This window comes from Calonectris borealis, chromosome 6 (assembly GCF_964195595.1).
Source record: "Calonectris borealis chromosome 6, bCalBor7.hap1.2, whole genome shotgun sequence".
Lineage (NCBI taxonomy): Eukaryota > Metazoa > Chordata > Aves > Procellariiformes > Procellariidae > Calonectris > Calonectris borealis.
In genome coordinates, this window is record NC_134317.1 from 30,223,264 (window position 1) to 30,235,632 (window position 12,369).

General features: G+C 42.9%; 1 protein-coding gene across 1 annotated transcript in view; it reads right to left on the reverse strand.

The window, feature by feature from the left end:
* Positions 1 to 7,174: 7,174 nt before the first annotated feature.
* Positions 7,175 to 12,369, reverse strand: part of PLEKHM3 (pleckstrin homology domain containing M3) — a 73,514-nt gene continuing 68,319 nt past the window's right edge. The window contains exon 7 of the mRNA XM_075153462.1: positions 7,175 to 7,737. Within this exon, the coding sequence (XP_075009563.1) occupies positions 7,560 to 7,737 (178 nt within the window). The 3' untranslated portion in view covers positions 7,175 to 7,559. The remainder of the gene's footprint in view (positions 7,738 to 12,369) is intronic.

Here is a 12,369-nt window from a genome sequence, read left to right on the forward strand (position 1 = left end):
ACCCAACCAAAGTGCTCCCCCCAGGGCTCCCTAGACCCCATGGTCTCTGCTCTGTGTTGATGCTTTTTCCCACCATCTTTTGCAGGGTGAAGTGAGGAGGGGAGGTGGCAGTGAAAGGGGAAGGAGATGTCATAACAGAATTTGCTCACCTTGTAAAGCAAATAAGGAGGAAGAGAAGGTCTTGCACATGGTTTTCTCGTGCAGCTTATGTGGTCCTGGTCAAACATTAACTCCTTGCTTGTAGCTGATTTCATCGCAGGGATGAAGTCCAAAGGTTCCTGCAGGAGAGAGATTGACATTCCTGGTGGACTTCTGGTCTTTCTGAGGAGGGGCAGGAGGGCAGTGAGGGAGGCGATATATCCTTCTCTTCGAAGGCCACAAGAGCATGGGGCTAGGTGTGGATTTCTCCGGGGACCCTCAGGCAGGGGGTTTAGGCCCATGAGCTCCACCACGGCTCAGTGCTGCAATCCTTATAGTCACCAAATCCACAGCTCCAGGGAGCTGCAGAAGCTCCTCAGCTGCCGCACTGGAAGAAGTAACCCAGAAGAGCAGGAGTCATGCCTGCTCCTACATCTGTCGAAGAGCCCTTACGACGTGGGCAAAATCCTGCCCTCCCAGCCCTTCAGTGGTCCCTTCAGTCCAGCTGGGAGAAGCCTCCCCTTACTTAGGATTCAAGGCCCTTAGCCTGGACCCTTTCAGCAGAGGTCGATGTGACAGCCACGCGGTGGGGAGCTGCCTCCCTATGCCTCTCAAGTGCCTCCCGGGAGCTCCGTATCCAAAGGGGCCCGACAACAACAGCGCCCAACAAGCTCCCCCGGCAGCTGTTGGGGGTCAGCACCATTAAAAATCCAGGCATTTGTGGCTCTCAAAAAACACTTAAGAGATTTAACTGGGAATCCAAACCTACAGGGCCTGATGCAGTCACTGACAGTATTTCCAGAGACCTCCTAGCTCAGACCCAGGAACAGCAAATGTCATAATTTGCTTAGATTTGGAAGACTTTCACCAGCAGATTAGCATTTTTAAGGAAACTAGCACCCTTTCGAAACTTGTCCTACCCATGGTGCAGTACCCACCAGAAGGCAAAATAAAAAGGACGAGTAACTTTTTTTTAGTGTTTATTGAGAGTTGCCTTTATACACGAGGGACTGGTGCTCTGGGGCTTTCACAAGTGAACCCAAATAAACCCTGCTCAAGTGTCAACAGCAATTCAACTCACTGAATTTAAATTATAACATTATTACACATCAATAATAAATTAAGACTATTGCCTAGTAGTTGCAGATAATTTAAAAAAATCCTTGTCAAAAGTAAAAAACAAACCAAAACAAACATAAGAACAATGAAACACACATAATGATGTTGCCAGTAAGTTAACAGAATAGCGCACACACGTAATGGTTTTCCAAAAACTCAGGGTGCGCTGCCAGCGATGCTAAAATCCATTGCAAGTGCCGCAGGTGAGCCGGTGCTCCGGCGGGAAGGAAAGCCCAGGCTGCCAGGGACAGCACCAGCCGCCGCGCTCTGCTGCTCACACCCGGCTTCCCCCAGCCTCTAAGTGCCTTGAGCGAACTAAAGTTGATTTGGAAGCTGCCTTTATCGCTTACAACCCTTCAAACACACATTTTGCTCATGAATTCTTACTTTTGCTTAGCTCAAGTATAGAAGGGACTGGTATAAACTAACCTGGTATCACAGGTATCAATGCCACTAAAAATCAGTCTGAAAACACACTTTAGTTTAAACAAGATCCACTTTGTAGACAAGTGCATCAGCAAAACTGAAACAAATCCTTTTTCCACCAAAACAACGCTGTGTATTCATTTATATTGGTTTAACGCGTGGATTAGACACGAATAAATAACTAATTGAGCCACTGACACCTGTGTACCTAGAAGAGGCCTAATACACTTTGGTCCTAGACAGCTGATAGCTTTCCAGGCCTGGATTTCTCTGACGCCACCCACAAGTGGCATCTCTGTGATTTGGATTAATGGCCACCCTAAGGAATTCTGATGAAATTGGCATTTTAAGATAAGACCCGAGCCAGTGTGTGCACACCAGGGTTTTCAAGTAAAGAAGGACTTTGCACATTATCATCCGGGCTGCCTCCTCACTACACTGCTAAAATGCAGCGACAGCACTGCCGCTGTCTAACGGGATTCCTGCTACTGGTGTCAAACGCGGACTTAAAAGATCACAGTCAGTACGGACATGTGCCCAGGGCTGACACATGCTGGAAGAGTTAGCCACATACTTTAGCAAATAATGCTAAAATTTAAGCAGGTTAACCCTCTCTCCAAGGTAATGCTGACCAAACCCTCACTGGGTTAGCCTCAGGGAACCTGGGCTGCATTAAAATTAAGTCTTGAGGAAAAGCCTTCACTCCCACTGGAGCCATCTGAGCCATGCGGGCAGGAGCGCCGTACGGGAGTCCCTCCCCACCTGGCGTGGGCTGGCCAGCGGTTCCAGGAGGAGCAAAATTGCACGTGACCTGATCCCGTTTTAACGCCCAGTGCTTGCCATTATTATATATGCACAGCTCCTGAAGGTCTCGCGTAAGCACAACCGCATTTCTGGCTGAAGAGAAGCCCAGCTAGTCTCCAAAATACAGGTAATAAAAACCAATGCCATATCCATGCTATCCTTTCTCCTATTTCCCCTCTCAAAGCAGAGATAGTAAACAAATTTTATGGTCACCACTCCTAGCAAGATGGAAACTGCCACAAGCAAGGGTTTCAAGCTCCAATGCCAAACACGCTGCATCATGGCAGAGCATTCTTGACAAAATTCTTCACTTCTTAAAATTTAAGGCACCAAATTGAGCAAAAGTGAGGGGTTTCCATGCACCTTGGTGTCTTCAGAGCTGGTACATGCAGCCTGTAGAGCTCACTTCGTGAGGGCAGAACAAGCAAACTGATGTACGCAGCTGCCCCTGCAAAAGAGCACGCGCAGCCACGGGAGAGTTTCAGTTTAAGCCTGCAAGTTAATCGAACAGCAGATTCAATCAGGAAATCCAAAACAGGAAGATAGACACTAATATACAGTACTGTAAGGCACTCCTACTGGGAAGGGAAAATTGGAAGGCAAATTACGAAGGAGAGAATGATCAGACTCGACTGGTTCAAAAGCAACACAATGATCTATGAAGCTCGAAGTCTAGCTGTAGGGTCAGCACTGTGAGCAAAGACAGGGACTGAGACAGTGAAAGAGAGAGGGGACTGGCTTGCAGCTGAGCAGCAGAAGAAAAGAGAGAAGACTGATTATTATGATGATTATTTGATTACATTTCTTTTATACAGATCAACAGTCGGCTGTAATCCAGGCTGTGACCTTGGGAAGCCCGGGAAACTCTCAGTGGCTTCTGTTGCTACAGGGAAAAAGCAAAATACAACTGTGCAGCTTCGCCATTTCATTGTAAACAGACATCCTCTGCTTTTTTTTTTTTTAAAGTCTTTCAGGACATTATCATCAATCCATTATAATACACACAGTATCCTGATATTAAGAGAAGCCTTGACAAGAGGAGCTCTAGAGGTACCTTGATGATTCACTCCTAATGGGCCATCAGAGCCTGTGAAAAACACAAGTTCCTTACCAAAAAGTACCTTCTCTCACTTATCTAGGAACCCTCACAACTGCCAATTCCTGTCATCCCAGCAATGAGCTCATATTGGTATGTGCCAGCCAGGATATTGCATCACATCACAAAGCCATCATTTTTCATCACCTAAGACAGACAAAGAAAAGCAATAGAAACATTTCTACGTAAGAGATCCAAATTTCTCTTTTTATAGGTTGATAATATAAAAAAAGCTGCAGTTTGCATCCCCTAGGTAGGTCCTTCTCCCCATTAAAGGAAAGCTAGAGGGTCAGGGTAAAGAGGAAAAGAGACTTGAAAAAGGATCTCTACAGTGTCCTACATTAAAATAATCTCAGACTAACTAAACTGAGATGAGAAGTTTCTAAGTAGTTGTAGAGAGTCAGGCTATAGTCCATTGCAGTGAAGCACCCTATTTCTACACTGATTACAAGTTCTGTACAAGCAAAAGCAGTAACTGGATGTACAGATCAATTCCTCCTCCATCAGCTACAAAAGCACCTTCTCTGTGAAGCGGACAAACAGCATGTTTTATTCTTGATTTGCAATGAAATGCTATTGTTCAAATTTATTTCATGCGTGGGGAGGAAGAGACTAGAAGTACCAATACGTAATTTCACCTGTGTGTGTGTGGAGAAAGTTGTGCAACCTGGAAAGACCCCAAGAACTTTTCCAGCTGCTGCCCACCCAGAAGTCTGCAGAGCAAAGCCACATGCAGGCTACGTGCTGCAGAACAGGAAGAGTAGCACTGGGGACCAGCACGCAGCACTGTTACTACAGCAGAGACAACCACGCAAGGGTACAGCGTTGTCTGAAACCCAAACCACCTACAGAATCCCAGGATGAGACTCCTGCTAGCAGATGGCTCTTGCAGGAAAACTGTCCTTTTAGAGTTGGGTCTTTTGAGAATTAGTAATGTGAGCAGTAGTTTCAGTTTATTCTTTTGCCTTGCAATCCTGAAAAACGAATAGGTCTTGTTCCTACTGCATCAGCAGTAGGGCAGGATCAAGCCTTTCATTATGCTTACGAAAGGCAGTGACAGAAGACTTTATCTTACCCATTCATACGGAATAACTTTTTTTGGATAGGAGCTAGGCATCCCTGAGAGGAAAGCATCTTCCACGTTACAGTCTGCTCCTATACTACTGTGAGAAGCTATATTACTTTTCCAAGGTAGAAATGAATGTGTATCCATTTTAGGAACTGGCTTGTTTACAACCACACTGGATTTTAAAGAAATGAATCTGATCTGTATTGTGCAGTATTCTTTTATATAAAGCTCTGGGCACTGCCAGCCTATTATAACACACTTTTGCTCTTTGCCAGTAGTAATGGCAGTGATTCCCGACCCATGACTAATTCCAGCAGTTTTGCCGACATCATACTCTTTTTTTCTGTAAATCTCAATTAGCAAAGAAACTGTTCTCTAATACCTCTACAAACCCAGAGTAACTCCAATGCTGCCTATGTTGTTATTCCGGAATTGGTGGTTAGAACATCTAACCGCCCACATGACTGGTACTTTAGAGATCAGGATATCTGTCAAAGTAACTAATAGTTTGCAACGCCTGAACCTTGATTCCTTGACTCCATAGGGTTTTTGACAGTGCACACAAGCAGCCTTCTCTAAACCAAGCTGGACGTGATCCAGTGCTGTAAGGTATCTTAAATACCAGCGCATGATGATATGAAAAACACCACCTTTTTTTTCTTTAATGACCCACCATTATGTCTAGAGCTAATTCAAAATAGTACCTGCCAGATTCTGACAGTTTCAGAGCTACTGGCTTTGCCACAGGACTAGTTGCAGTGACACATGCTGAAAAACATGGGAGCGTACTGTTTACTCAGCCAGTACCGCTGCAGTTCCTGTTTGCATGACTAATTCCACAATACTTCCCCAGTGTTTGCATTGGTGAACATGCAGGGAATTCTTCACGTGGGAATGGACTTGCAAGGAACATTATATCTTTAAGGATGACAGCTGAAAGCAACTCATTTCACATGAGGAACAGTGAGCTGAGACAGAGACATCCCTGTGTAGGGGAAGTATTAATTTTAGTGACAAAGGTGCATGATTCACCAGGTTTATTAAATATGGGAATCTCTCTACTACTTTGCCAAGAACATGGAAAAACCCTCACTTCCTTCCAAAGAATCCCACTGCGAGAAGGACTTCTGGAAAAGAAAGGCACTGGTTGTCTAATGCATACAGATATAAACATGCTTTTATATATATATGTATATATATAGTAGTTGCACTCAAATTTGAGAAAGCTCAGATTCAGCTACTTTCTTTGACTGGAGGCTGGAAAAGGTAACCACTTATACTCCAGTACAAGGCAACTTGTTGTAGCATTCTACCTTTTCATGTAAGCATGATGTACCCTGTTCTTTTATTTAAAATACTTCAGCAATTAGTGAGGTGCTTCAATGATTAAGACTGCTTTCTGCCTTGAATACAACAGGCCGCAGATTATATAGGAAGCAAAGATCAGTATTCTGCATTTTCACAAACCTATGTGAGAAGAGAGGAAAAATACACATGCATGTGACTGGCTTTTTCCTCCCGAAACCATAGTTGCTTTCTGTATATAGATGTATGTGTATATATATGTGAATGCTTTCATATGTATGTAACACACACATTACTGCAGGGTCTGGAGAAAGAGTTAAGAATGTGGATTGGAGGGAGGAGGATCCCTAAGTGCTCACTGGAGGTGAAGTCGCAATGAATTAAACATACTGCCAGTGATGACACATATCTCCCCAGTTAAATCCATCACGTACTCCCCTTTCACAATATATATAATCTACCATGTTTAATACTTCCCTGTGTTCCAGGTGCGTGGAGCAGAACCATACCTCGAGGAACTTCGCTCTCCACCACGGAAGTCACTACAGAAGTATACAATCCCTTAGAGCTCGCAGAGAACGCAGGACACAAATTGCACATGAGCATACCAAACTAGTGTTTCACAATTTTGGAGGTATTTTCTAACTAACATGGGCAAGACCACTTTCCTGACTATCAGTCTAACAGGTTCAGGTTAGAGAAACATTGAAAGTAAACGTCACGAAACAAAAACAAAACCAATATGAACACTTAAAACATCTTAAAACATGAGGCTAGGAGGAGGTCAGACATCACGTTACTGGAGATGAGGACATGGCCTCACATAGATCAAGAATAACCAGGGTAAAACTCAATGGACTTCAGTGACAGCGCTTGACTGATACACCCAGCCTGAACAAAAACAGTAGCCAGTCCATCTGTGTATGGAATAGTTCCCTGGGGTGGTTATAAATATATAAACATAGCTGAAGGAATTACTCTGCGTCTTATGTTTGCAAGCACCCTGGATAAGGTTTGATGGGAGATACTTTTCTTTCCTCAGGGACGAGTGACATGTAAATGCATTGATCCTTTAAAAATAGCTCTCTGGAAACATGAGGAAATGGAACCACGTGTCCACATCAGAAGAAGCAGGTGGGTTTAAAATCATTCCTACCCTGTTCTGTGAAACACCTCACCAGAACCTCTGCCAAGGCTAATAATAAATAATACACATAAATAAGTAGATGATTCATCAATTCTAAATGAACAACATAAAAAAATAATGTGGTCATGGCAGCAAATATTTTCTGCCTTGAGGCAAAGTCTTCTCCAGAGGTGGAAAAGAAAAAGTTGAGTGTTTAATTAGCTAGATCTAAAGCATTTCAAGTAAACCACATTTTGTATGAGAGCTAGCGGCTGGACTTCAACGCAAAATGCAGTTTAGCCATTGGTATTTCAAAGCCAACAAGGCTTTATGGCCACTTTGGCAGCTGCTATTCACAGATGAAGAAGGTCAGATATTATTTTGCAAATACATTTCTGCCTGGCTAAGCTGAGAAGTTGCTTGAGCTGGCAGCTGGGAAAGGGATTCTCTTCAGGCTGGCCACTGCCTTAAGTAACTCATGTGTTCTGATATGACAACTCAAACATGTTGCAAGACTCTTCGAAGTTTTCGTCCATATTCAGTCGCCTCCAGAAGGATTTCTGCTTCTTCTGCAATTCTTTACGCACACACCTGGGGCATGGTACAGCCTTCACTTTGCACTCAGAGTGGAAGACAGCACCACAGCTTTCACACCTGCAAACATAAATTAGTGTCAAAATCGAAAGACAAAATAGGACCAGAGCATGCAACGGACTTCACACGGATTGTGGGCAGTAGACATTCCTTCAAACAGTTCTGGTAGCTCAAAGAGCGCTATGTTTCAAAAGAGTGGAGTTGTAAAAGACACTGGCTTGCCCACGCCTCTGCTGGTGTAAAGCTACTCAGGACCACTAAAATAAGTTGACTTGCATCCACATTTGCAGTTGCTGAGAATCTGTCCCAGCATTTCTGCTTCACAGACAGGAATTTTTAGAAGGATTAATACTTATCTTCTTATTAACTAGCATTCAGGTCTATCACAGAACAGACATCTATTTTGTTTTATGAAAGACAAGTTTGCTGCTTCGGTTTGCAAATGAAGAGTAACAATATTCATTTCCGTTAAGATATATTTGAGCATTTGCAACAGTCAAGATATGACATTTTCCTCATTGAAGTTCCAGTGGTCAGGTGTTCTGGAAAGAGTAAAAGTACAGTCCACTTCAACAGCAGGAGAAGTAGTCATTCCACAAAGTAAAAAATGAAACGGAGGTAAGTGGTATTTTCTGCTTTGTGTCTTATGGAAGATCAGACTAGATCAACACCATTATAGCTTCTGGCATTCAAAGGTGTGCTATTCTGTTCTCAAATGTGGTATTATGACTTCAAACAAATCAACTGTTCAAACAAGATGACTGGATTACTTTTGGGACACTCTGAGGCAATGGATGTAATGTCACAACAGATCAAGCCCCTGTGGAGCAATGAAACATGGTGATCATGGAGTGGGCTACAACTAAACAGATGGACATTCTCAGCCTTTCAATGCAAATAACTACCTGTAGTGATGAGCAAGTCACTACAGCTTTGTAACCAAATGAAAAAAAAAGGATGACAGTGTCAAAGGTACAAAGTCTTAGATTCCTGTTGGATAACCAAATAATGACAGCAACAAAACATGAAACTTCAGAGCAATTTTGAAATATAAATGAGGGGCGCTGGTCACCTAGGTGATTCTGTGGGAAGTCTTGAAACGCCTCACACTCTTCCTTTTTTGCAGCTATTGTAATCAAATATATGAGAATCCAAGTGTCCATTGTTATATCTTTAGTTGGTTTTTTTTGTTTGTTTGCTTTGAGCTTTTTTTGTTGTGTTTTTTTTTTTCCCCCCTGAGAAGTAAGATTCTTGTCTTCAAAACCATGAAGAAAAATTGAAAACATGAAGAAACAAACCCCAAACACTGAGAATCCATACGGCAAATTGTAGTATTTGGTATGCAGTCTGGCAATACTGAGAGTAGTCCATAAGCTAATACAACCTGTTAGCTATATTAGCTGCATCTGCATCTCACCTGCAACTTTTAAAAAACTGTTCCTGATCTGGCTGCACTTTAGGTTTATGCATGGGTCCAAACATGGTCTAAATTTTAGTAACTGCAGAGCTTTGAGAAGACTATGCAGAGGTTTAGAGAGGCACATTTCTAACTAGCATAAACTGATAAATAACAAGTAAGAAAAGGAAGGTTAAAGAGGCCAAGTATAATGCCATATATTTACTAACCACTATGCTCTCTTGCAGTAAAACTTGACTGTCATATTTCTAAGTCCAGCTAGTGAGTCTAAATCCGGTTTTGAATCAAGAAACTGGCTCACACAGAGATATTTATCATTTCTGTGCTCAGAGAGTGTGTGTTATGGCCCTGATCCAGTGAAGCACATAAACACATGCTTAGGACTCATATCCCAGTGACTTCCTTGGAATTACTGATCTGCCTACTATTAGGCATGTGCTTACGTGCTTTCCTGGATTGGGATCTCCATGAACAGACACACTAATGGATGAGGGAGAGACAGAGAGGACAGCAGTCTTTAAAAGTTTACATCATTCTGAACTGACACTAATGGTGATTTTATCAAGCTAATTCTCCCTTGTTAGTCAGCAATTTACAGTGCCCTGGAAGTTGCTAGAGGGTAATGATTGATGAGGAGTGTAATTTTGTGCTCTTGCATTGCCACTCCCTACGCTCGCCCAGTATTTCTCCACAGTACGCATGGAGGTGACAAAACTTACCAGAAATTGCTGCTGAAGTGGACGGAGCAGGATGAGAGAGGAGCCAGCACACCTGCTCTCCCCAGTCAAAGGCCATCAGCAGAGAAAACAAAGATTGATGGTGTTTAAATTCATATGAACTAATTTTTCAGAAATAAGCTCAGTGGAAAAAATTAACAAACTTCTCTCACATTACTCAGAACGAAAAGAGAAAGAAGAAATGTCTGCACTGTTATCTATTAGAGCTGGTGCAATAGCTGAAGCTCTGACCAGGACCCCACACCGTCAGGCAGAGGCAGTGCAAACAGCCAGCCCCGGATCTCACAGTCCACTGCACCGGCAGCCATCGTGACCGTCGTCGGTCCATTCTGGTGCCCCCAGCCCTGACTGCCGCTCTGAAGACTATTTTCTGCTTTCTCCGGTGAAGGTGATCTACTCCCAGCCCCAACCGCGGGGTGCAGATGACAACAAAAGAGCAGCCTGGAAGAACGGTGCTCTGAACTGGAGACCAAAGCTGTCTCTTGCTCTCCGCAGGGACAGGCAGAGAGGATACCTGGATCAGCCCTCACTGCATGCTTGTATCCCCTTGCTGCTGAAGAAACTCAGTCACTGGGGCGGGGGGGCAATGCTGACCTTGCTCTGCCTTTGGGCAAATGGTAAGGTACTCCCTTTAAAGTGATGGAGCTATACTACCCCAAGCCACCTACAGCTTTGCTTTTCATCATATCAAGTACAGTCAGTCTTAACTGACCCTGGAAAAGTCAACTGGTTGACCATTCCTAATCTCACTAGGAGAAATCTTCCAGTGATACCAAAAACCCCACCAAAATTATATTCCTTCTTAGAATATTACAACAGATTGCTTCTTGTTTAATCCTGACATCTAATTTTATCCTCACATGTGAGTTTCACAGTTTTTCTTTACTGCTGTTTTCAAGCCCCAGTATTCCAAAATGCTTTTATTTTTCTGGAGAAAAAATACATTTTGTAGTCTATAATAAAAGGCTCACGTAATAGTGCACTACACTTAGTTATCTTTCCCTTAACCCTTGTTGTTGTCATAGGTAATTCACAGTTCAGGTACTATTTCTGAATCCTGACTTCTTCTTTGGCTAGAGGCCAAAAAGTCCCTGCATCTTTTGTGAGACTTCCATACACCACTGATGAGAAGCTGATGAGCCCGTAGCCATTCAGGCCTTTCATGTTTCCTTCTTTAATGAACGATATTGTGATACTGCACATTAACAGCATCTTGCTATTTTTCAAACATTATTTGAAGAATCGGTGAACATTGCATGTTGTTTTCATACAGACTTTCAGTCTTCTAAGAAGGCATCTGAAATAGCTTCCTCTCTATTTCACTGTTTCTCTCTTTTTTTCCTCTTTCCTGACCAACTCAATTTCTGTTGAGACTATAGGGGGTGTTTTATGTTTTAAGGATGTTTTACTTGTTTGAACACCAGAGTAAGAAAAATGCAGAGAATTATTCAATCCTCTAAATAATTTCTATTGCACTGAAAAGTGTAAGAGAGAAAGGGCAAAGCTCCCCACAGCCAGACATGCACTATAATGCTCTTATTATTATCATTACTAGTTACAAAAGAAAAGTCTTTCTACATTAAAAGCATAAAATCATTCCTTGTATGCTGAGGAAATGCCAATGTTAGTATCTCCCATTCAGTCTGTGCATTTGAAACATAAACATATCAATATTTGGTAAATTGTAAATTCTGGCAAATTCTTTTCATGCTTCCCACGTGTATTTCACAGGCTTATGGCTCAAGTAATTCTAGATTCTGCACAACCAATTGATTATACTCGTATTTCTCCTCTGTACTGCACCACCATTTAGGTGCCCAAAGAGGGGGGTGCCACACAGAGAGGCCTCAAAGACCTTCCACCTTAAGCAGATAAAATAAACCAGGGATGATCAACTGGTGGCCCAGGATGTCGTGTGAAAGAGAGTTTTATTTGTCTCCTAGGAACCTTACAGGCTGACAGACTGACCAGCGTGACCATGTTGGGATGAAGCTGCCGGGACTAGCAAGGTTTATTAGGACAGCTTCAGTACCACACACATGGGCGGTACCTGTCTGGCTTCCAAACAGCAAGCGGGGAATGAAAGCAGCTCACGGTTATGCTGTTCGTCCCTGAAATGCACAAACGGTGGAGGACAGATATACCGCCATTCCCACCTCACCAACGGGGAAACGAGGTGAACTCACTTGCTCAAGGTCAGCCAGGAGCCCGTAGAAGAGCTGAGAAGGGCAAAGAGCTCCCCTGTCTCACTGCAGTGCCAGATTCACTCACCATCCTTTCTCTTGTAATTTTATACATTAACTTTCATTTTTTCATTTAAAAAACCCACTTCCTCTGTGGCAGACCTTGTACACATTTGCTCAAGTGAGTAATTCCTTGAGAGGAATTTCAGTAAGGATTTGATTTAGGGCTGAACCCTTCATTGACTAGAACTCTTCAGGTTTTTTTCTTTCCCTCCATGCAGAGTAAAAACAAGATAAAACGGGGTTGTTCATTACGTTTTCTTTAGATGATGCTATACATTCACCAAGCATCCAA